At 37.1% G+C, this 23,306-nt stretch overlaps 1 protein-coding gene across 1 annotated transcript in view; it reads left to right on the top strand.

Moving 5' to 3' along the window:
- TTN (titin) overlaps positions 1 to 23,306 on the top strand; it is a 278,608-nt gene that overhangs the window by 41,791 nt on the left and 213,511 nt on the right. The window contains exons 41-45 of the mRNA XM_030802350.1: positions 48 to 279; positions 1,850 to 2,134; positions 2,359 to 2,484; positions 7,478 to 7,666; positions 13,393 to 13,449. Coding sequence (XP_030658210.1) covers positions 48 to 279; positions 1,850 to 2,134; positions 2,359 to 2,484; positions 7,478 to 7,666; positions 13,393 to 13,449 — 889 coding nt within the window. The remainder of the gene's footprint in view (positions 1 to 47; positions 280 to 1,849; positions 2,135 to 2,358; positions 2,485 to 7,477; positions 7,667 to 13,392; positions 13,450 to 23,306) is intronic.

Here is a 23,306-nt window from a genome sequence, read left to right as displayed (position 1 = left end):
GCTTCAAGTTTTGTTTTGTTTTTTTTTTTATGTTGTTCCATCAACAGGTCATTGAGAAACAGCGTGCTGTTGTTGAGTTTGAGGTCAATGAAGACGATGTTGATGCCCACTGGTATAAAGACGGCATTGAAATCAATTTCCAAGTTCAAGAACGACACAAATATGTGGTGGAGAGAAGAATCCACCGAATGTTTATCTCTGAGACCAGACAGAGCGATGCAGGAGAATACACCTTTGTGGCAGGAAGGAACAGGAGTTCTGTCACTCTCTATGTCAATGGTATGTAGGGACAGATTTCAGCATATTTTGTGGATCCATCAGAAATAACCCTCCTGTTTAAGTCATTAAATTCTTGTAACTCGAAGGAAATTTCTAAAGAACCTATGGTATTCATGTGGTTGCAGCTACATTTTTTTTTTCACATTGTATCTATGGAAAAGGGAGGGCAGCTGTTAAAACACCTATTGAGAAGTTATTTTCAGAAAGCACCTGATGGCCAGATCCTCATCTGGTTGCTCAAAACTATTGAACACTCATTGGGTGTCCATTTTCATAAACCCCAGATGAGCTTCTAGATTTGCTGTTAAACTCTTTTAGTTCTCTGCCCTCTGCCTGAACTGCTCAAGTCCTAGCAGCACTACCAAATGAAAGGGGTGTTTCCAGCCTCTGGTATGGAGTGCCTGGGAAAACTCAAAAGTCCTCTTTGAGATGCTGGAAGGCCTAGAGAGCCTCAGGCAATGTGGAACTAGATCCTCTCTACCCCAAGCTCTAAGAACAGGGGCTCTTACTTTGGAGGGGGAATTCCACATGCTACCAAGCACTCCTGAGGAGCCTTTGAGCAGTCCTCAGGGAAGTGCTGTTAAACCTCTGCTCTCCTCATTAGAAATCTTAAGGCTGAATCTCAAGCTGACCTTGTTTTGAGTCTAACCTAGATGCAAGAGAAAAATGGAACCTCCCTTCCTATCCTCATCCTAGGCCATATCTCTTTGAATAAAATACCCCTGAGGCAGATGCAGGAACTCCAGGGGTAATCTCAAGATTCACCAAGATGAACCATATCGCCAACATTCCCTGGGTTCCTAGAAGACCAAATGGTCAAGGCATCCAGTTCTTATTATTTCTGTATTAGTAGTGGAGAAACTGAGGCACAGAAAAGTAAAGATCTTTTCTATGATAGTGTCAGCGACCAGCCTCACAGAAGTCATTTCTTCTAATTTCTGGGTTCCATGAACTAACCAGGTCCCCTCACTCATCACAGCACTGAGAATATGCTTTAGTTAGAAAACAGGAAAGCTGAATTTGTTAAGTCTACCTAATGGCATTTAACTAGATCTGAAATAGTATTAATTCAGTCATTCATTCAATACTTACCTATTGCATTTTACTGGCACTGGTACATAACAAAATGACTATGACATAAACACAAATACTTGCAAAACAAACAAACCGGAATGATATGAGCCTCCTCACCACATGATTTGTCCAAATGACTTTTGAAAATAGATAGCACGTGGAAGTTATTGTATAATTCATTCAGGTGTCCATCGCTAAGCCCCCACCACAAACAGAAACTGGGATAATCGGGTTAACTCGGCACTCTCAGCATGCCCCCAAAATATCAAAAACATCTTCCTGAAGCTATTCTGTCTGCATGTGGACAAATTCCAAGTGCTTTCTTCATTCTTAGCAGAAAGAATGTTCTAATATTCTGAGGCAAGTAAAAATACCACAATTCCAAAATTTTGTCTCTGGATGTATAACTAGCCAGCAACAAATTAATGTAGAGTTTTGCATGCTGTCTTGTGTTTTTACACTTTTTCATGGGCTGTTTGTCAATATTTACTCCTAGCTCCTGAACCACCCCAAGTTCTGCAGGAGCTCCAGCCTGTCACTGTGCAGTCTGGCAAGCCTGCCCGCTTCTGTGCCGTGATATCCGGAAGACCACAGCCCAAAATTTCCTGGTACAAGGAAGAGCAGCTGCTTTCCACTGGCTTCAAGTGCAAATTTCTTCATGATGGGCAAGAGTACACGCTTTTGCTAATTGAAGCCTTCCCAGAGGATGCGGCAGTCTATACCTGTGAAGCCAAGAATGACTATGGTGTTGCCACAACATCAGCTTCACTCTCAGTGGAAGGTAGGAATGCCTTGCTACTTCCAGCTGAAAATAAAACCTAAGAAGCAGCCTTTTGTCCTTTCCCAGTGCATTGAAAAATACAATTTGGAGCTCATAAAAGTAGATTGCTACCCAACTTTGAAAGCACTCTGCTGTGAAATAAATTAAGATAAACCTACATGCTCCCTTCTGTGAGGTCTCTATGGTGACTTAATCATGACAAATCTTGTGGTTTCTTTCTTTAGTTCCAGAAGTTGTGTCTCCTGATCAGGAAATGCCTGTTTATCCACCTGCCATCATCACCCCGCTTCAGGACACTGTCACTTCTGAAGGGCAGCCAGCCCGTTTTCAATGCCGGGTTTCTGGAACAGGTAGGTTTAAGAACAAAAGGTATCATTGCTAATACTTACAAATAATTAATGGGAAAAACATTCTGTCACCTTCTCCTCCATCACAAACATCTCTCATGCATAATTTGAAGCTTAATGGAAATCTAGCAGAAAACTTATTTCAATTATTAAGAATTAGATAAGTGTTTTTCACTATTTTGCGCCCTTAATAATGGTTGTTTATGTTGTGTTCTTTATCACAATAAAAAAATTAGATTAGTGTTTTTCACTAATCTTAAAAAAGGTCCTGCTCCCTTTATGATTGTAGCTGCACTTTAATTTCTTAATTGATAAAATACAATGACAAAACTAAAATTATTAGATTATAATAGCATCTACATATATTTCAAAAGAATAATACATTTATATAAGACATTATTCAGTCTATGGACAATGCTTGTGTGAAAGGTATTCTTTGGAAGACAATATCCTATAGTGGTCAAAAGTCAGGGCTTTATGGTCAAAGATGCTGAATTTGAATCTTGCTTTCAATATGTGACCTTAGGCAAATATATCATTTCTCTGGTTCTCTTTCTTTCATGAATACATTGAGTATACGATTGCATTCAATCCTAGAAAATATATTTTGTGAGGCTAGGAATTCCGTTTTAGTGCCTAGAATTTGGTATCTGAAAAATAGTACCAGCTAAAAGGTAAGCTCTATGAAAACAAGAGTGGATCGTTGCCCCAGAGTATCACCTGATATACATAGTAGATATTCCATAAGTAATTGTTGACTGGACTAATGAATGATGGTTAAATGACTGTTACCAAACACTTAAGATTATTATCAAGATTAAGTTAGGTAACTCAAGTCAGCACATAGCACAGTGCTCATCATATAGTAATCAATCAGAGTTAGCTGCTACCATTTTTAATTGGGGCATGCTTCTCAAGTACCACCAGCCAATTTCCTCATCCCAGGAATCTGATCTTGGTAGAATGAGACAATATATGTGGAACCACTTCAAGTCATAATTGATTGTCTATAATCACAATTATTTGAGAGTTTCCCAGCCAAAGGGAAACTTTCAAAGCTTGGGCATCTCCCAGCACTCTTATTAGGCTGATGCAAAAGTAATTGCAAAGTTGTATTGTTTTGTTTATTATGCTTCTCCCATTAGTTTATAATCCAATCTCTACCTTGTCAAGATTTATTTTTCTAAACAGGTTAGTACTTCGAATGGTCTTCTGACCTGATTATTTCCTCCTCAGGAATGGAGACGGTGATCTAGAAATCTAATAGACCTATTTGATTTTATGAGCATAATTAAAAAATATAATGTACGTAAAGCACCTATAGGCATGGCTGCCAAGTAACTGGGGCTCAATACATTCATTTTATTATAGCCATAGAGAGGAATTACATAAACATCAATGTTTAGTATTGGGTGGCCAATATGGACAAATACCATAGACTGTATACTTGAGGGATAGTGTTCAAGAAATACTAAATATTAATCAATGAGGACTGATTTGATAATATCCTACTAACACAGTAATAAGAAATATATTTTAAAAGCAAATTCACTAAAGCTACACTAAATAATTTATCCATTTATTTAATTTTAGAGGAATTTTTAAATATAAACATATATATACATCATTCAAAGTAGTAATATTTGTCTTAACTATATTGGTATAGTGCTTTTAAGTCTATAACATATTAACATATGGTAGTATTGCCTTTAAAGTGTTGTAGAAATACACCTGAAGCACTCTATAAGACACCAATTGGGGTAGAAAGAGAAAAATTTCACTATCTTTTCTGCATAACCAATGTCTTTAAAAAAGTTTGAATAGGCTTTGTAAACTGAGAAGATCATTAACTTCCTATGTGTGGTAATATCTGTACACATATTGTGGTTTTAGCATCCTCTTATAAATTTGTTTTCTATATGAAAGAAATTAAATTCATTAAATAGAATGACCTTTTAAAAACTTGCCAACTCACATAGTTTCATACCACTGGGACTAAAAATATTTACATAACTTCCTCTGGCCAGGTATTGCCTTAAGTAAGTGTAGCCCTGCTTTCCACAAATTGGAAAGAAATTGGGAGTCTTCAGAAGCCCCCATGTTCTTGGGGGTTGCGGTACTTTCTGAAGCATGAAACGTGGCCCTGAGCAACCAGGTGCTGTTTCTAACAGCGAAAATGTTACCTATTGAAGGTCTCCAGTGCCACCTACTGGTAGAGGAGTAATTTGGAAAAGCAGAATCTTAAAACGTAAAAAAGCTATTTTTTTGCTGTTTATTCTACAGACGATGAGTCAGTGTCATTTGTAGGGTTACACAGTGACAGCTAGCTAAACAGAAATGATGAATAATTAGTCTAGCAACGATATTGTCTGTATTCATTTAAGCATCTGTGCAATTTTAATTCTACCATTTATTGTTTCCCTGCTATTGAGATATTACCCTAGGTGCTGGGGTGCAGATCTTGCTCTTGCCTTTAAGGAGCTTGACATGTAGGTGAGGAGATGCATGCACACAACTATATCCCAAGGTTGTAAGTGCTATTAACAGGCCCACGTACTCATCATTCTCTGTCTGGGAGAGAGCCAGAGAAAGATGTGTGAACTGAGCATTGAAAAATATGTAGGATCATTGAACACAGTGGCATCCTATGATGAGAAAACAACATCTCCAAGTCATCAAAACTTGCAATAATGCTTCATGTGCTAGAAGCAAGTGGTTTAAGTACAGTTGGAAAGTGATATCATGAGTGGGCGAGAAGGCTGGATAACAGCAAAGGCCGTGCTAAAGTTTTTGGTATTCTATGCTGAAGATTTTGGAATTAATCTTGTTTACATTTAGGAGACACTGAAGGATTTTTAAGCCCCTGGGTACCATGATCAGGTTTGCTTTTTAGAAACGATACTGTGATAGGGAAAGAAGGAATGGACAGATGTGGGAGGCGAGACTGGCAGTCAGGAACTTGAGAGGTTACTACAATAGGCCTGGAGAGCGTGGATGAGGCCCTCAGCCAGGGGAGTCAGGAGAGAGAAGTGGGGTATTGCAGAAGTAGTAATATGGGAGAAGAATGGCCTCAAAGAAGCCGCGAGAGGCTAATGAGTAACGCAGATCATGGCATCACAGCCACAAGCACCAAGTCCACTACCAAGAAAAGTTTTACCTGTTAACTCACCTATTGTGTGCAGTTCATGTCCAGTGGCAGTTCATGTGTATCCTGGTGCCTCATTCAGTTCACCAAAGGAAGAAGCTGTCAGTAGAAATAAGCAGAGAACCTTGTAAGAGGATGTACCATTGATGATCTCACACACACACACACACACACCCCTTCACACAAACTAAATAGGGGTGGTGTTTCATGTTATATCACATGGCACTGTCTTTTGGCGTGTTATTGAAGACACCGTTGCTTCCATCCGTGATGTTAGATATTCTTGCTGTAATGACTGACTTGTGCCAGTGGTTTATAAAGCCCTTCCATGTGTGTTACATCATTTAATTCTCACAGCAATTGTATGCAATGAATAGCCCATAAATTATTATGCATGCCATTTTACAAAGGAAAAGACTAATCCAGAAAGCTTAAGTGACATTTCCAAGGCCACACAGCTGACAAGTTGTAGTGTCAAGATTTAATTTTCTTTATATATGTATATTTTGATGGAGTCTTGCTCTGTCACCAGGCTGGAGATCTCGGCTCACTGCAACCTCCCTCTCCCGGGTTCAAGCTATTCTCCTGCCTGAGCCTCCTGAGTAGCTGGGATTATAGGTGTGCGCCACCACACCTGGCTAATTTTTGTATTTTCAGTAGAGGCGAGGTTTCACCATGTTGGTCAGGCTGGTCTCAAACTGCTGACCTCGTGATCTGCCCGCCTCAGCCTCCCAAAGTGCTGGGATTACAGGCATGAAGCACCGCGCCTGGCCAGGATTTCATCTTCTACTTTACCTTACTATCTAAGGAACTGAACAGATTTGTTACTCTAAGAGGAGAACCTGCCATTTATACACAACTACCATCATGGGCAGGAGAGTAACTTTTACAGACAAGTATTGGCATTAAAATGCAGACAAATGCTGGATGATTGGACTATTAGAAGATCATCTTGGATGGTATTGAGACAAAGAAGTGGTATAGTGACTGTGCTCCAAAAACAAGATGGCTTTGATTTTGGCTATTCAAACAATTAACTAAAATTAGAGTGCATATCACCTACAATTATTACAACACAATAACCTGCTACTTTACCGTAATTTGGGTTTTTACTTTCTTTTATTTTAAGATGGTTCAAATCCTTATATAGAAATAGCTAGCTTTATTATAATGTCTTATAACTGCCACTCTGAAAAGAGTCAAATGTATCTAAGATGCTCAAATACCATAAATCACCCTCTTTATTTAAAAAATTATTTTCTGTACAATTATTTGTGCCATATATATGGTGTACTGAAACCTTTTGCTTATTAGTAACAAAGATAGAGAGTTTTTTTCTACAGCCTTCAAAGGTATCTATTTTAGACTTTTCATATCTTGATCTTCTCAGCTCTCTTTTTGATTGATTTTTCTGCAAACCAAAAGTGGAGATTTTTCTCATTTCCTGTCCCTGAAGGCAAGTACAAGCCCAGATCAAACCTTTCCTGATGACTCTTCTTAGGACTGTCTTTTTCTCAAAGTCACTGAATATGTCAAAATCTTGTCCCTGCTTCCACTGCATGACATGCAAATGTCTAAAGAGAATGTAACTGAAATTCTATATTTTAAACATTACAACCAGTTCAACCATAGGACAAGCTATATTTTTCTATCATTATATTATATTTCCTTCTTGAAGACGAAAGGAAATCATTTAACAATAGTAGATATGGCATGCCCAGAGAAAAGTATCATGTTATTAAGTCAAATATGAAATGTAGGCACTAGTATTATTAACATTGTGTTTGCAGGTAAATTGTAAAAATCCACTCGTTTTTGTGGTTAAAGTATCTCTTTTCTTTTGTGTCGCAGATCTAAAAGTGTCTTGGTACAGCAAAGACAAGAAAATCAAGCCATCTCGGTTCTTTAGAATGACTCAATTTGAAGACACTTACCAGCTGGAAATTGCCGAAGCTTATCCAGAAGATGAAGGAACTTACACGTTTGTTGCTAGTAATGCTGTAGGCCAAGTGTCAAGCACAGCCAACCTGAGTCTGGAAGGTAAAGTAAAACAACTTTCAGAACCCCATTTAAATATAGATCGAATCTTAACAATGTCTGTAACAATTACTCAAGAGTTCATGTAAATCATCATTGTACCTACCATTCTCTTCTAATTCAACTAATTATTTCCAGTTATATGCCATGTTCTCGCTTCTCCTTTACCACTTTTCATTGTGAATCATAGACCATCATGTTTCATTTGGCCCCGCTTTTTCTCTGTAACAATTTGTAATGTATTGCTGCTGTCACCAGCTGTCATGCTTCCTGATCAGCATGAATCAGAAGGGGGTGAAATATGCTGCAGAAATAGGTAGATTTGTTTTCTCAATTGGCTAAGATAAAAATTATATTTTAAAAACATCTAAGAGTGTTATCATCCTCCTATCATGCTGACACAATTTTGATTTCACAAAAGCTAGACCGTTTCAGGTCTTTACACCAGCGAGCGATATTCATCCTCCTTTCAAGAATGTCTTAGTGTTAAGGGGTCCAGTCCTAAAGTGGTTTAACATTTCTGTTAGTTGGGGCTCTTAAATTGTAATCAGAAACACTTCCTCAGTAACACGGGGACTTTGATTCAAACAAGGATAGCATTTTTATATAGTGGGACTATTTTTCCTGAGCAAATACAGTCTATGTAGTATTAAGTACATACAAATACATAAGGATTTAGAGAAACTTATATTTTTTTCTTAACCTTACGCATTAACTGTAACTAGATGTTTTTTAAATAATGAATTTAAAGTGGTTTAAAATTAAAAAGTTGACTTTACAACCAGAGGAAGAAAGAAAAGAATGTCTGAAACCCTGTTGGGTACTCCACTATTGCCTTCATGAACAATGTAGTGAAGTTCCTTAGCCCATTCATGTCTCAGCTTGCTTCTCTGGGAAATGGAAGTGAACTTGTGTGACTTCGAATCAATAGTGACATACAAGGACAAGGCATTAGGATTGGACTGAATTCTAGTCCATTATTGAAATTTGTGACAAATCTGTAGACAACTCCAGATGAGTTCTGGTTTCAATGCAAGGTAAGACATTAAAAATTGGTATGCTTCTTTTCAGGATTTAGCAAATTTGAAGAAAATACATCAAACTCCCAATGGCATGTCTCTTTATCAGTTTCATTTAAGAAGGAGCCCCTTGGCCAAAAGCCCAGCTTCATCCAGCCTCTGTCAAGCCTCAGGGTGCACAGCGGGGAGACAGTCAGATTTCATGCAAGGGTTTCTGGCACTCCCAAGCCAGAAATCCAATGGTTTCATAACCAGCAGCTAATTCTACCAACAAAAGATGTAGTTTTCCATTTTGAGGAGTCCACAGGCATGGCTTTAATGCTTATAGTTGATGCTTACTCAGAGCATGCTGGGCAGTACTCTTGCAAAGCAGCCAATAGTGCTGGGGAAGCCACTTGTGCAGCTACACTCACAGTGACTCCAAAAGGTAAAGCCCATCTTGCTTCAAGGACTTTGATTTGCTGTATACCTCTCAGTCCCACTGTTACTAATGAGAGTCTCTGCTGTTTGTTTTATTGCATACTGTGGTCCGTCCATAACTTACTAATAAAATAACATGCAATAACTCCCCCTAGGTCCTCAATTATGGGTTAACCTACATACTTTAAATTTCACTGAAGTATGTGTTCTATGCAATAGAGAACCAGTAATTATTTTATTGGGCACCGCCTTTGCTTGGCTTCTTTACTCTTCTAAGCAATATTGTATCATTGCGTCATTAAATGATCTATTTGCTGATTATTACTTATAAAGCATACCGTGGACAGAGAGCAAATGCTAACCCAAATACAGTCAGCTAGAGTGAAAGAGAGAAAGACAGACTGGGTCACTTTGGATAGCTGAAATGACAACAGAAAGAAGGAACCAGATACTGCATGGCATCTGCATGAGGCTTCATCAACCACTCGGCACTGAATCACTGGGAATGAATTTTCTTTTGTGTGATCCTGACATCTAGATCATGTTGCATCTGGCATGCTGCTTCCAAGTGACAATTATGTCTTTCATCTTCATCTTCCATGCCATTTTGTGTTACTAACATGGGCAAGTGACAAAGCTTAGATCTTAATATTCTTTTCTTTTTCTTGTCACTTGATTATACAGTGCAAGCCCTAGATAGGCAAAGTTCTGGGAAAGATGTAAGAGAGTCCACCAAGTCCCAGGCAGTAGCAGATTCCTCTTTCACAAAGGAGGAGAGCAAAAAGGAAATTAAGTCGTTTCAAGGATCATCATATGAATATGAAGTGCAGGTTTTTGAAAGTGTATCTCAAAGTTCCATCCACACAGCTGCATCCGTTCAAGATATACATTTGCGCCATACTGCATCCCTTTCACAAATTGCAGAAAGCACTGAGCTATCTAAGGAATGTGCTGAAGAGTCCACGGGTGAGGCGCCCAAGATTCTCCTGCATCTTCAGGACGTCACTGTAAAGTGCGGTGACACGGCTCAATTCCTCTGTGTTTTAAAAGATGATTCTTTCATTGATGTAACCTGGACTCATGAAGGTGCAAAGATAGAGGAATCCGAGAGACTGAAACAATCACAAAATGGAAATATTCAGTTTCTTACCATATATAATGTTCAGCTGGTAGACCAAGGACTATACAGCTGCATTGTACACAATGACTGTGGAGAGAGGACAACGTCAGCAGTACTAAGTGTAGAAGGTGGTTAATTGATTTTTAGCTATGACTTGCTTCATTTCATCCTCATCGCTTTATGCAGCTTTTCTGCCATGCAAATTCAATCCACAAATATATTAATTAGAATATCTCTAAACTAGCACCCTATTCATAAATGACTTCTGAAGGTCAGCCAAGTCATTGGCCATGATTATCCTGAAAATTTAACTTACCAGTCTAGATTCAGAAAGTTTAATTTTTAAACGTAGGTTCAGGAAGCAAAGGTTTATTTCCTATGTGCTGCATTTTCTACTATTTACCAATGCACCACCAAGAAAATGTAGCAAAGTTAAAATGTTGTAGTCTGAGAAGTACTTATTGGGTATTTATTATTGTGCCAGATACTGTGGTAAATTTCAGTTTAATTGTTTTAATAGTAAGAGGTTCAACAATTCTTATCTCCTCTTTATTTTCACATCTGGAGGTTCTAGTTGTTTACAAAGGGGCCATGAAAATAGAAAATTGGGACCAAGTACCGTGGCTCATGCCTGTAATCCCAGCACTTTGGGAGGCTGAGGCAGCCAGATCACTTGAGGTCAGGAGTTCAAGACCAGCCTGGCTAATATGGTGAAACCCCATCTCTACTAAAAATACAAAAATTAGCCAGGCATATTGGATGTTGGTGCATGCCTGTAATCCCAACTAGTCAGGAGGCTGAGGCCAGAAGAATCGCTTGAACCCAGGAGGCAGAGGTTGCAGTAAGCCGAAATAGGGTCACTGTACTCCAGCCTGGGCAACAGAGCTAGACTCCATCTCCAAAAAAGAAAAATAGAAAATTGGGCACTGAAAATAACAAGACTCTCTCTGGACCAAAATTAGAAGTCTCTAGATATTTCTCCATAAACGATGCTGCTTTCACAGGCTTAAAATCCTCCTGGAATTGTATAATTTTCTCATAGCAAGATCACAATTTTTGTCGTTATTGGGCTTGATTCTCCATTATGTCTGGAAAAGCAGGAATAAACTTGTCTGGGCAAGTGATAACTTCTTCCTCTTATCCATGGACTTGCCTTTTGGATATTAATGAAATGAGAAAAATATTTTTCAGGTGCTATAAGCCTGTGTTGTGTGCCCGTAGGCAAAACAGCTTCACTGAGTCTCATGGAAGGAAGCTCGTGGAAGAAGTTCAGGCATCTCCAGGGGTCTGTGGAAAGCTCTGGCCTCAAGTTCCTCCCTGATCCAGGCCATAGTGGTGTTAGGGATGAAAAGGGGGCAATGCAGTGCTATGTAGGTGCACAGCCATCTCTGCACAGAATTTTGAAACATTGGCCTTTCTTCCTACCCAGTACAGAGAATACAGTTCATTGATTCATATAATGTATCTCACCAAATTCATATAACCTACTCACCAAAAAGAGGTCTATTCTTTCTTAATGAGATTTTGTTCTATAGCTATCTCTCATTCTGTCACCATAGCCTACAAAGGCAATATCTCGAGAACTGAGGTCTAGTTATGTAAATTAGATAGAAAATTCCACCAGCCAGAGAGTTGACCCTCAATTTCACTGCAGCTGCTGGCTAGCACAGTAATCATACAGAGTAACTATTTATTTGGAGGTGTTGTCTACAAGTCCTGTAGGTGAGAGCATGACAATTTTTTCAGTAACGTAATTGGGAGTTGGCTGTGTCGTGAAGGTGGGAGAAATGTAGATCTCTTAACTCACTTCCTAAAGAATCTAGTGCTATAGTGCAGTGTTTGACTGTCATATTCCCAGAATTGATTTGAACTCGGCTCTCTTGCCCTAGGATCTCCAGTTCACTCAGTTCCAATTGATAATATTAAAGTGTTCTTGAAGCAAAAGAATTTTTTTGAACATCCAACTGCCTTACTTGTACCTAAGAAAGTTGAAAGATAAGACATTTTTAGATGTTTGAAGAGTGAAAGATCAGGCACAGTTGTCTAATTATTTGACATAGGCCAGTCTTTATATGTTCCTTTTTTATTTTGGCCTAATAAGTTCATATAGGCTACATAGTTATCCACCAAGATCAAGTAGGAATGACAAACCCCTGGAAGTCTTTTTGAATACAGTTCTTATGTGCATAATAAACATAGACATATTGTATATTAGTTTGATGACTAACATGCTGCCTTTCCTTCGCATCCTAATGACATTCCATCTTCTCCACATTCAGCATGTTTTTTATTCTTACAAACACAGCTAATTTATGCCTTTCCCTAACTTTATTCTTACCTAGCAAAAGAATGGCAAGCCAGAGCACTTACAAAAATTACTCTGGGTTCAGACACTAAAAGTATTAAAACACTCAAAGAGTCACAAATTAAAACAACCCGTGAAGTAAAAAGAGAATCGTCAAAGAAAACATCAAGTTTGTCGTTAACTTCATGCCAAAAACCATAAGAAACTGAGAACAAGGGAATCAAGTCTACTGACAGGATACCACGTGGACTGAAGACTGAGAGTGATATGAGATTCCCAGCCTTTCCCAAGGAGCTGCCCTAGATATGACTGTGTCTAAAAGCTGTGCATCGTCCTTGTGTAATAAAAACAGTTTTGATAAGTCTTTGTTTTGTTTCTTAATATGTAATTGGACTTTGTGTAGTTTAAAGTTTGAAAGGTGGTTCAAATCAAAGGAGTATTTACTAGCAGGAAAAACTGAGAATAGCCCTCTGCTAAAGTAGCAATTTAGAAAATGCATGTTCTTTCTAAATGTGATTTCATCTCTTAGCTTGTGTTTAGTTAATAGGACATTTTTTAGAAAATAATATTCCTTTGGTTTGTAGATTGCTTTCGGAATGCATGTAAAGGCATGGGGATTTATAGAACTAAAAGTGGAAATTTCATGAAGAACCTAAAATAAAAATGTTTTAAATCTTTCTGTCAACATTGTCATGTGTTTTATCAGCTCAATAGTTTGTTTGGCATGGACTTTTTGGTAAATTTGGGGAATGCAGTTTTCTGTTATTATAATAAAAAGAAAACTTTAATCATATAAGTCATGAATTGATGCAGAAAGTATATGCAATTAATCACTAAAATCTCTTTGTATGTTTTTCTATTTTAGCTCCTGAATCAATTTTGCATGAGAGGATTGAACAAGAGATTGAGATGGAAATGAAAGGTATTGTTATAACGGATGTGAGATTTAAGTAGAAATTCTAAAGGATTAATAGGATCCTTGAGTTGCCTTCTTTCTCTTAGTATTATTGAGAAAAAAAAATGACATAGATATACAAATATATCTCTTAGAGTATATATTACTATGTCGCATGCTTGGTTTAGAATTTTGATGGTTACATGCATTTCACAGTAATTTATTGTATGTTAATTTAAAATTTTGTATTTAAAATTTATCAGCCAAATTCAACTTTATGTTTGCAGTCATTTCCAAAAGTGTGTATTAGGAAAAGTTGTCATCTTAATGCATGAAATCATGAAGTAGAAGTTTGTTTTCAAAATCACAGTGAATTACATTGAACAATAGACAATAACCTAGCTGTCATTCTCAGAATGCAATGTCATGAATGAATTATGATTGAAATGCTACTTTACTGAGGTTGTGTGAAAACATTTCATTCCCATCTGGTTTACACTTCATGCACATATATCATTTTAACATTGATATGTCTCTTACACTGGCTTGCAGATAGCTGCCTTATGTGATCCTTATTGCCTGCTTTTCTTTGCATAACACTGTGACTTTATGGCTGTATTAGTTCGAATAAACGCCTTCTCATTTTATTTTAGCTAATTATTTATGGTTATAGTTCTTGTATATACTCTTTAAATAGTTAATTCTCAAAAATATAATAATTTAATCTACAATCAAAAGAATCAGAAAGGGCGTTTATTCCACTCTCTGCAAGTCAGGTAAGATTTTCCACTTAGCCATCAAAAGAACAAAGTTTTCCTGCTCTCAAAACAAATATGCACAGGAACATGTTATTTTGAAATGCATTTTTGCTTGTTCAAGAAGAAATTTCAACAGTTTGAAGAAAAGACCAGACAACGAACGATTTTCGTGTCAGAATCTTTTAAACAGAGCATGGTGTTGCGTTTATTCGAACAAATATGGTGAGTGAATTTTTCTATGGATTTGTGAGATCTGTAGCATGCAATTTATTTCATTTCCTATTTTGCAATTTTATTTACTTTCAACTTTTTCAAATTCTATGGAAAATAGTAAAAGGTTTTTTTTTTTTTTTTCCAGAATTATTCTCCGAGGGGGAATCTGAACATTCAGAAAGGGATACACGTGACGCCTTTTCAGATTCTGAAGACATAGACCACAGCTCCATGGCTGCTAAAAGATATGCAAGTAGAATATCATCTACAAGCTCCTGGCCTGAATATTTTAAGCCTTCTTTTACCCAGAAACTTACGTTTAAATATGTTTTAGAGGGTGAACCAGTTGTTTTTACATGTAGATTAATTGCCTGTCCAACTCCAGAAATGACTTGGTTTCATAACAATCGGCCCATCCCAACAGGTCTTCGTCGGATTATAAAAGCTGAGAGTGATTTACACCATCACTCTTCCAGCTTAGAGATTAAAAGGGTCCAAGACAGAGATTCTGGAAGTTATAGGTTACTAGCAATTAACAGTGAAGGGTCTGCTGAATCAACTGCATCATTGCTTGTTATCCAAAAAGGGCAAGATGAGAAATATTTAGAATTTCTGAAAAGAGCAGAACAGACACATGAAAATGTGGAGGCTTTAGGTGAAAGGGGAGAAGATAGGATAAAGGTTGACCTGAGGTTTACTGGCTCTCCCTTTAACAAAAAACAAGATGTGGAACAAAAGGGAATGATGAGAACTATACATTTTAAGACAATAAGTTCTGCCAAGAAAACAGATTACATGTATGATGAAGAATATTTAGAAAGTAAATCTGACATAAGAGGATGGCTTAATGTAGGTGAAAGTTTCCTGGACAAGGAGACCAAAGTGAAGTTGCAACGTTTAAGGGAGGCTAGAAAAACGTTAATGGAGAAAAAGAAATTATCTCTTTTAGATACGTCTTCTGAAATAAGCTCAAGAACTTTGAGAAGTGAAGCTAGTGATAAAGATATTCTGTTCTCTAGAGAGGACATGAAAATCAGATCTATGTCTGATCTAGCCGAAAGTTATAAGGTAGATAATTCAGCTGAGAGTATTGTGCAAAATCCACATGCCCTTTATAATCAAATGGATCAAAATATAGAATCTGAGGAACTTCCCACAAGCTTTCAAACTATTGTTGATGAGGAAATTTTCCAGACTGAAACAAGAATGAGCCAAGAAGCACTGGTAAAGGAAAGTCTACCAAAAGACCATTTATATGGTGAGATTCTAGTAAATGAAAATACACAAGCAAGAGGACAGCTGGAAGAAATTACGGCCAATACTACAATTGGAGAGTCATCCACATATATCACTAATGTATGTGAGAAGGAGGAAGTATATGAGACTCCTGAAAAAGTGTCTCAAGCTATTACACAACATGCCAGCGAATCTTTTGGTACACTTGTAAGTGTTGAAGAAAGTGAAGAAATAGCTAGTGAAAGAATAAAAAAGGATGATTTGAGAGAATTACAACTCTCTGCTTCTACACAAATTGATGAATTCAAAACTGAACAGAAGGAAGAAAACATGAGATTTTTTGAAAATTCTTTTCGAAAACGCCCACAACGTTGCCCACCTTCATTTCTTCAAGAAATTGAATCTCAAGAAGTTTATGAAGGTGACAGTTGTAATTTTGTGTGTCATTTTCAAGGATATCCTCAACCTATAGTGACGTGGTATAACAATGACATGCCAATCCCACGTAATCAAAACTTTATCATTCATTCTTTGGAAAACTATTCAATATTAACTCTTTCATCTGTTCATCATCAGAATGAAGGTTCTATTACTTGTGTGCTATTTAACCAATATGGAACAGTAAAAACAACCAGTATGCTTAAAGTGAAAGCAAAACAAAAACATGATGTCAAAGCACATAAAGTCCCAGTGTTCCGTGACTACTTTGATGAGGAAGAAGAGCTAGCATTGGTGTTTGACCACGCAAAAGGCGCCCATCCATCTATGAGTCAAGAGGGCCAAACAAATCTTCATTTGTTAAAAACTAACCCACAAATTCCTCCCTCTGGAGACACAGAATTGCTTTCCTTTCCTGTAGAAATTCAGGTAACAGCAGCTACTCCTATCCCAGAACAGGATAAAGAGTCTAAAGAAATGTTTCAAACTGAGGAGCTAGAACCTAAATCAATGCCTCAAGATCAAGTTACTCAATCACCAAAACACAGATTTGTATTTTTGTCTGATATTACTAATGAACCGCCAAAAATGTTACAAGAAATGCCAAAGCATGCCAGGTGTAGAGAAGGGGATTCCATCATTCTTAAATGTTTAATATCCGGTGAGCCCCAGCCAGTTGTAACATGGTTTCAAAATGGAGTCCTTTTAAAGCAGAACCAGAAGTTTCAGTTTGAAGAAGTTAATTGTAGCCACCGATTATATATTAAGGATGTTAATTCTCAAGATTCTGGAAAATATAAATGTGTTGCTGAAAACAATTCAGGGGCAGTTGAAAGTGTTTCAGATCTAACAGTGGAGCCTGTCACTTATAGGGAAAATAGTCAATTCGAAAATATTGGTGAAATTTATGGAAAATATTCCAGAGATCAGCAACTGCAAGTCCAGGGAGCATCTGTAAGGGCACATTTTTGTGATTATCCAGCTGGTCCCTTTACTCCCTGGACAAATGTAAAAGAATATTCAGTAAGGGACTATTTTCAAAGCCTTGAGACTATTGAGAAAATAGACCAGAAAGAGCAGGTGCGTTGCATACCTTCTAGAGAAAAAATTCCCAGATTTGTGCATGGTGCTTCAAGAACCATAAAAATCAGCAAGCCCATCAGGGCTGAATTCATACAATGTCAGGCTGAAGGGAAAGAGAGACAGATAAGTGAAAAGTCAAAGCTGCACCAAGCAGAGGGTACTGTTTATCCATTTGTTGATGATTTCAGTGATGTCACTATTAAGAAAGAAGTAAGAAACAATTTTGGAAAACTTGGTAGATCAGAAAAGGAAAATATACAAGAATGTGCTCAAAGTGACTATTCACCAAATATTCACTCCGAGAGAATTTCTGACAGTTACAATACAAAAGATTCATCTGCCATTGTATATGAAGAATCCCTTGGTGAAGAGATACACTACCCGGGGAAAAAGGTGAAGCATAGAATTATCGAATTTGAAAAATTACATGTAGAAAAAGGAGTTCTAGAAAAAAGACCTACCAGAACATCATTTTTTAATCCTCCTCAAAAGAAGATTGATGACAAAGCCTTTTCATTAAAGCAAAGAGAATCAAGATCAAGCAATCTAAATGCAAATATGTATCAGGCAGAGAAAATGTCTCCAAATGCTGAATCAGATTCATCTAACATCACAATAAATTTAAAGCTGCTGTCCTCTCAAACTCATAAGGAATTTGAAGCACAAGAAAGGGAACAACAGGAAAAAATAAGTCTTATAGATAAACCTGCAATTTCTAAAAGAGCTGAACATGAATCACCTATTACATTTGACTTAAAGCAGTTTCATACTCAAATAAAACACACAGATGTGAAATTCCAAGAATTAGATAGTGGTCAACCAGAAGAAGCTTATTTTAAAATCCAACATCCTGCTGACACTGAGAACATTGTGTTTCATCTAAAACAAATGTATTCTCATATAGGAGATCCAGCTCTGGAGTTCCAAGGGCAAGAAACTAGGGAACAGCAGGAAATACATTATGAAGAAAAAATTCCTAGCCCTGAAACGTTACAACCTGATACACAGAGTATCTCTAAAAATGTGCAAAATAATGTATTTGCCAGTCAAGAAATTTCTTCCAGTCAAGAGCTTTCAAATAGAACTATGGTGGAGAAAAGTAGTATTGATGAAAATTCCATTTCTTTAGAAAAAGAAGTCCGACATGTACAGGAACAAAACTTAGACATTTTAAAAACTGATCTTTCTCTTAAGTCCTTTTCTGAAGAAATCTATAGTGAATCATGTGCCCTACTTCCAACCTCATCTGCAGATATAGAAGAAACTGATCTTTCTGAGAAAAATTGTCTTCTAGAAAATGGAGGTAGAAGTTTCATCTCACATTTGAAAAAAGCAGCAAGTGAGGAAAAGCCTTTAGAGATTGGTGAAATGGAAGAAGAATGTACTCTAGAACCAGAGTTGGCATCATTTCCAAAGCAGGATGGTGGGACACAGGAATATACAGATGCCACTTTGGAAGACCACAGGGGTGATGTTCAGGAAGCTGACACACTCCATAGACAGCTCTCCCTCAGTCAGTGCTTCCCACTCTTGATGACTGAAGAACAACAGAATCCAGGTGAACAAATAAGTACAAACATTCATGCCTCTGGAGAAGAAAAATGTTATGAAGAAGTTCAAGTTCTGAACAAAGCTTCTTTCTCCACTTTAGAAGGAGAAATGATAGAAACTAGTTTTTCTCAAAGTATTCCTAAATTAGATGAGGCACATACCACTGAGGTAGCGGAATCTGAGACCTCCCTAACACAATATTTACTTGCTGCTGGAAAGCGTGAGGTTCCTGAAACTAAAGACACGAGAGACCAGGCAAAGCTTGTCCAGAGTGAATCAATCACTTCAATGGAGGTGGAAGAAGTAACTTTCAACACTGTGTATGAATACTACAACCAGAAACAGGAATCACTAGGTCGTCCATTTTCTCCTGAGTCTGACATTTCCATTGGTGTGGGAAGTACAACCAGTGAAGAAATATCTGAGTTAGATCAGTTTTATACCCCACCATCATCTGTTGAATATTTTGAATCTCCAAAGTCCCCTGACTTATATTTTAATCCTTCAGATATAACTAAACAATCCTCAATACATTCAGGAGGTGAGACAGTTGAAAGATATTCCACACCTTTAGGGGAAGTTGTTGAAAGATATTCAACACCTTCCGAAGGTGAGATAGGAGAAAGATACTCCACACCCACAGGGGAGACACTAGAGAGATACTCCACACCCACAGGGGAGACACTAGAGAGATACTCCACACCCCCAGGAGAGACTCTAGAGAGATACTCCACACCCCCAGGAGAGACTCTAGAGAGATACTCCACACCCCCAGGAGAGACTCTAGAGAGATACTCCACACCCCCAGGAGAGACTCTAGAGCGATATTCCACACCCCCAGGGGAGGCACTAGAGAGATATTCTATTCCTACTGGAGGACCAAACCCCACTGGTACTTTTAAAACATATCCATCAAAAATAGAAAGGGAAGACAGTACACCAAATGAGCATTTCTACACACCTACAGAAGAGAGAGGTTCAGCTTATGAAATATGGCATTCCGATTCATTTGGTACACCCAATGAAGCCATTGAGCCCAAAGACAATGAAATGCCTCCATCTTTTATTGAACCTCTGACGAAAAGGAAGGTATATGAAAACACAACACTAGGCTTCATTGTTGAAGTTGAAGGTCTTCCAGTTCCTGGTGTGAAATGGTATCGCAATAAATCTTTACTAGAGCCAAATGAAAGAATCAAAATTGAAAGAGTGGGTAATGTGTGTTCACTGGAAATTTCTAACATTCAAAAAGGAGAAGGGGGAGAGTACATGTGTCATGCTGTAAACATCATAGGGGAAGCAAAGAGCTTTGCAAATGTAGACATAATGCCCCAGGAAGAAAGAGTGGTGGCACTCCCACCTCCAGTAACACATCAGCATGTCATGGAGTTTGATTTGGAACACACCACATCATCAAGAACACCTTCTCCCCAAGAAATTGTCCTGGAAGTTGAATTAAGTGAAAAAGACGTTAAAGAATTTGAGAAGCAGGTGAAAATAGTGACAGTTCCCGAATTTACTCCTGACCATAAAAGTATGATTGTGAGTCTAGATGTTCTTCCATTTAATTTTGTAGATCCAAATATGGATTCAAGGGAGGGAGAAGACAAAGAACTAAAAATTGATTTAGAAGTATTTGAAATGCCTCCTCGCTTTATAATGCCTATTTGTGATTTTAAAATTCCAGAAAATTCAGATGCTGTATTCAAATGTTCAGTCATAGGGATCCCTACTCCCGAAGTTAAGTGGTATAAAGAATATATGTGTATTGAGCCAGATAATATTAAATACGTGATTAGCGAGGAGAAGGGAAGTCACACTCTTAAAATTCGAGATGTCTGTCTTTCTGATAGTGCAACATACAGGTGCAGAGCTGTGAACTGTGTAGGAGAGGCTATCTGTCGGGGATTCCTCACCATGGGAGATTCTGAAATATTTGCTATGATAGCAAAGAAAAGCAAAGTGACTTTAAGCAGTTTGACGGAAGAATTGGTCTTAAAGAGCAACTACACAGACAGTTTTTTTGAATTTCAGGTGGTGGAAGGGCCTCCCAGGTTTATCAAAGGTATTTCTGACTGTTATGCACCAATAGGTACAGCAGCATATTTTCAGTGCTTAGTTCGTGGCTCTCCAAGACCCACAGTTTACTGGTACAAAGATGGAAAATTGGTCCAAGGAAGAAGGTTCAGTGTTGAGGAAAGTGGCACAGGGTTCCACAACCTGTTTATAACAAGCTTAGTAAAGAGTGATGAAGGAGAGTACAGGTGTGTAGCTACAAACAAATCAGGAATGGCTGAGAGCTTTGCAGCACTCACCTTAACTTAAAATGTAATGTTTTAGTGCCTCAGTAATTATTAGAATTGGTCTAATTTTCCCAATTATATGGATCTAATAAACTTCCAAACAGGTCCACCATATTTGAATTCATTACCTTGGAGACCCCTGAAGAAATAATCTCTGTGTAGAAATCTCACCTTTGTAATACATGTAAATATTTTGTTATTTGAACTGTGGAATCATCACTTGTGTGAATCATGCTGTGTAACATCAAACACAATTAAATCTCTCGTTGGCTACCTAATTGTTTGTACTTCTATTTACCCTCATGCCTCCTCCACAAAGTGTTTCAGTGGAATGGACTCTCTTTTAGCAGATCAACCATATATGCAAAAGTACAATGTAAAAGTGGAGACCGTATCAGAAGACCACGCAGACAAATTGGTAAGGGCAAATCTCTCTGCTCCCATTCTAAGTTATTTTTGGAATTGTAACCCCTTTGTATCCAAACCCATGTTTATTTACTTTGACTGAGACTAGGCAAAACAAACAACAAAAACCAGCTTCTCCCAATTGGCAACTAACTCTATAATCTGTTTGACGTTTCAATCTTAATATATTAACTTCATCTCTTTTAAAAATATATTCATTATTAATATTCCTCTTCATAAGCGCTTTAATTCTCACTGGCTCCAAGGGACCAATTGTGCTCTTTGTGGGCAGGGTTCACCTAGACATTTGCAGAATAAGCAAACAGATCTTTCCACTTTTGGAGATACCTTATTTTTCTCCATTTTTGAGATGACATCAAGTGTAAAATGCAGCAATAATTTAGTATTGGCCTGGGGAAAAAAGGGAAACTATCATATTGTGTTTACATATAGATTTTAAAACTGTATTCTGATTTCAGAATCTTTAAAATTAAAAAAAAAGTGGGATATTTTTAGAATTGAGACAACATGGTAATTTGTATTTCAGATTATATATAAATAACAAGATAACAAGCTTTCCTATCAGTTTCACTGAATTTCATCTTTAAAACTAATATAGCTTAATAAGCATTCAATTTTTATTATGATGTTTATGTTTCTAAAGTAACTCCTTAATTTTGTCGTTTAAAATTAAAATAACAGTAAATTAACATACTCCTTAATATCTTACCTATATACTAATGCGGACCTAAGTCTTCTCATATAAGACTCGACAAATATAAAAAAATTCTGAAAATGAAGGGTAGGACCAAAAGACCTTAGAGGTGATCATTCAACAATACAATTCTGTGTCAACCTAATAGTAATTATTCTTAATACAATTTAGAATAAACTTTAATTTTGTAACAAAGGACGAGAGAAAGAATATTACAATTAAAGATAAATTTTATCTCCCTCCACCTCTTAAATTACTTATTGTTAGTTAATGGCTATATTTGTCACCTGTGTTTAGCAATATTTAAGTACCATGATCATATTTAAAATGCCAATTTTAATTTGAAATGTAAACACTTAATTTAAATTTAATTTTCAAAAGAATTCATATCCAATTATGTTTATTATGTTTCTTTCATCTATCAATCTTTATTCTCAACATGGGAATTCTCTAACAGCTATCCAAATTAAAGAAGCAATAGAGACAATGTACAGAAAATAGGCAGAGCAGTCAGGATTCCCCTGCCTCCCTCACAAAAAAATTTCTGAATTATCTGTTTGAGCCACCATAACTCATCAGCGTAGATACACTATTGTAGAACAATCATTCCTGTTCCATCCAGTGAGCACACAATATCTGTGATAATAATTATAGACATAATGTAATGTATCACATCAAAAATTCCTGAAATAAAACTAATCCTATAGATAGGAACTTAGAGATTTATTCTGCACTTAGTCACATAATGGATGTTAAAATTAACGAGAAACTCAGATTGAAGCAAACATGACAAGCATGCTTTACTCAAACATCATACAGCACAGCAACAGTTCAAACCTTGTTTCTTAAAAAAAAGAGAAAGAGAGAAATGGAAAAATGTTTTAATGTCCTACTGGATTTCAGGAAGAGCTGAAAAATACTCTTATTCATATAAGAAAGAGGGCTTTGTTTGATTTTGCTCATTAGAATTCTGTAATTCTCTTAGTTTCAAGTATGGTAAACTTGAGTATATGCAGAATAACAGTGACTGAATAAAGAAAAGTAAGCCTTGGCTTACTTTAATTGTCATAGATAATGAAATGGAATTTTTTATTTTCTGACTCAATGGCATGTAACGTAAAACCCCAAAATATTAATTTCTCTGATTCTGGATAAAGAATTTATTGTATTGCACATAGTTGA

This window comes from Nomascus leucogenys, chromosome 22a (assembly GCF_006542625.1).
Source record: "Nomascus leucogenys isolate Asia chromosome 22a, Asia_NLE_v1, whole genome shotgun sequence".
Lineage (NCBI taxonomy): Eukaryota > Metazoa > Chordata > Mammalia > Primates > Hylobatidae > Nomascus > Nomascus leucogenys.
Note: the sequence above shows the minus strand (reverse complement) of the source record. Positions and strands in the feature narration are given on the sequence as shown.